The 1,574-nt window shown below is 39.7% G+C and overlaps 1 protein-coding gene across 1 annotated transcript in view; it reads left to right on the forward strand.

Moving 5' to 3' along the window:
• The window catches only part of IL18RAP (interleukin 18 receptor accessory protein), a 19,337-nt gene that overhangs the window by 2,700 nt on the left and 15,063 nt on the right, over window positions 1-1,574 (forward strand). The window contains exon 4 of the mRNA XM_019668725.1: window positions 1,021-1,114. Within this exon, the coding sequence (XP_019524270.1) occupies window positions 1,021-1,114 (94 nt within the window). The remainder of the gene's footprint in view (window positions 1-1,020; window positions 1,115-1,574) is intronic.

The raw sequence follows: 1,574 nt of genomic DNA on the forward strand, positions 1-1,574 counted from the left end.
CACACACACACACACATACATACATATGCATACACACATATATGCACGTGCACACACACACGTACGCAGTAACTTGGAAACTCACAGATCTCATGCAAGCAGTGCATTACTAAAAGTGAAGAGGCATTAGGCAGGAAATAGTACCCAGTGCTTTTTTCCTTCGAGTTAAACACCAGGTACTCAGGTGGTAGGTGGGCCACACGTAAGATATTCCAGAACAGAAAGGATGAAAACCTGGTGTTAGTGAATTCAGATGAAACTGCTTAGCAGGGACGTACCTGCCAGATGGGTAGAATATCCAACTTAAGTAAATCCATGGACCAGCATCTCTAAAGGCTTCCAAAATATTTTTAATAGACATGTCAAAAACTTAGGCTTGGAGATTTTTTTTTTTTTAGCTGAGCCATCCTGCCACCTGTTGGCAGCTCAGCGGTAGCTCAGCTCGGGCTGGGCATCAAACCGCTGTTGCTCAGAGCTCAAACTTTTGAGCGAGCTCTTAACCAACTGAGCCACTCGGCCAGCCCTTGGCTTGGAGATTTTTAGTTGAAATATTTAATGACTGAAAAGTTGGAATTGAAGCGAATCATCTATTGGGTTGTCGGAAAAGCCATGACATATTTTTTCTGTTTTTCCTTGCAAAAATGCATCATGACTTTTCCGACAACCCAATATTATGTATTCTAATACTATTTTCTCTGTGTTTTCCTAATTTCTAAAAATATAAAAAAATAGCCTTGGCATAAAGAGACTTCACCTTAAGTAAATGATAACTACATTTAATGAGAGGGCATTTTATGTTTTTTAGCTAAGAAAACATTTGACGTGAGCAAAATTATAATAAAGGTAAATGGGAAACACTCTTTATGAACTCCCGTCAGTAAGACATGTGCCGTGAGTAACTAACTTCCTTTGGTGGTTTAAGACTATGTCACTCATATGCCACATTCGCTCACCACAGTGCTAAAGTGGCTGCCAAGCCATTTTTCTGAGCCTTGTGTTCCATGGAATTTTCACACATAGGCCTGTCGCTTCTCCTTCTCATTTCCTTTTGGCCTAGTTCTCATAGTGACTGGCACTTGTTGGCATTCTGTGAGCCTAGCGACACGGAGAACTGGTGAGAATGATGGCACTGGCTAGCCCAAAGATTAGCGTGACTCCAAGCGGGGAAGAAGTAAAGATCATTTAGATTTGACTTTTCCAAGGTTGATACATTGGCCCATTCAATTATTCTCATGATTAAATTTCAGAACTCATATTCCTGGACAACTTCCTAACATATGTTCAAGGCTATAATCCACATGTTGTCTAACCAATACTGAAAACGGAGAAACCATTGTCTTCCTTGTTCTGAAGTGTATATCATTGCTGTCTATGCTTGTACTAGCTTTGGGACAGCTCATTACACGGTTGATTCACTCTAAGTTGGCAGGTAGATCTTTTTCACAAGAACTGCAATCAGACCAACAATTTTGTGCTAATAGAGTAGAATTTGTAACCCATGTTTATGATTATATTCATTCCTATCAAACTATAATTTGTTGGTTCTAGCTCATTATTCTACATGTCAAGAGATT

The sequence above is a fragment of the Hipposideros armiger genome, unplaced genomic scaffold (assembly GCF_001890085.2).
Source record: "Hipposideros armiger isolate ML-2016 unplaced genomic scaffold, ASM189008v1 scaffold_535, whole genome shotgun sequence".
Taxonomy (NCBI): Eukaryota; Metazoa; Chordata; class Mammalia; order Chiroptera; family Hipposideridae; genus Hipposideros; species Hipposideros armiger.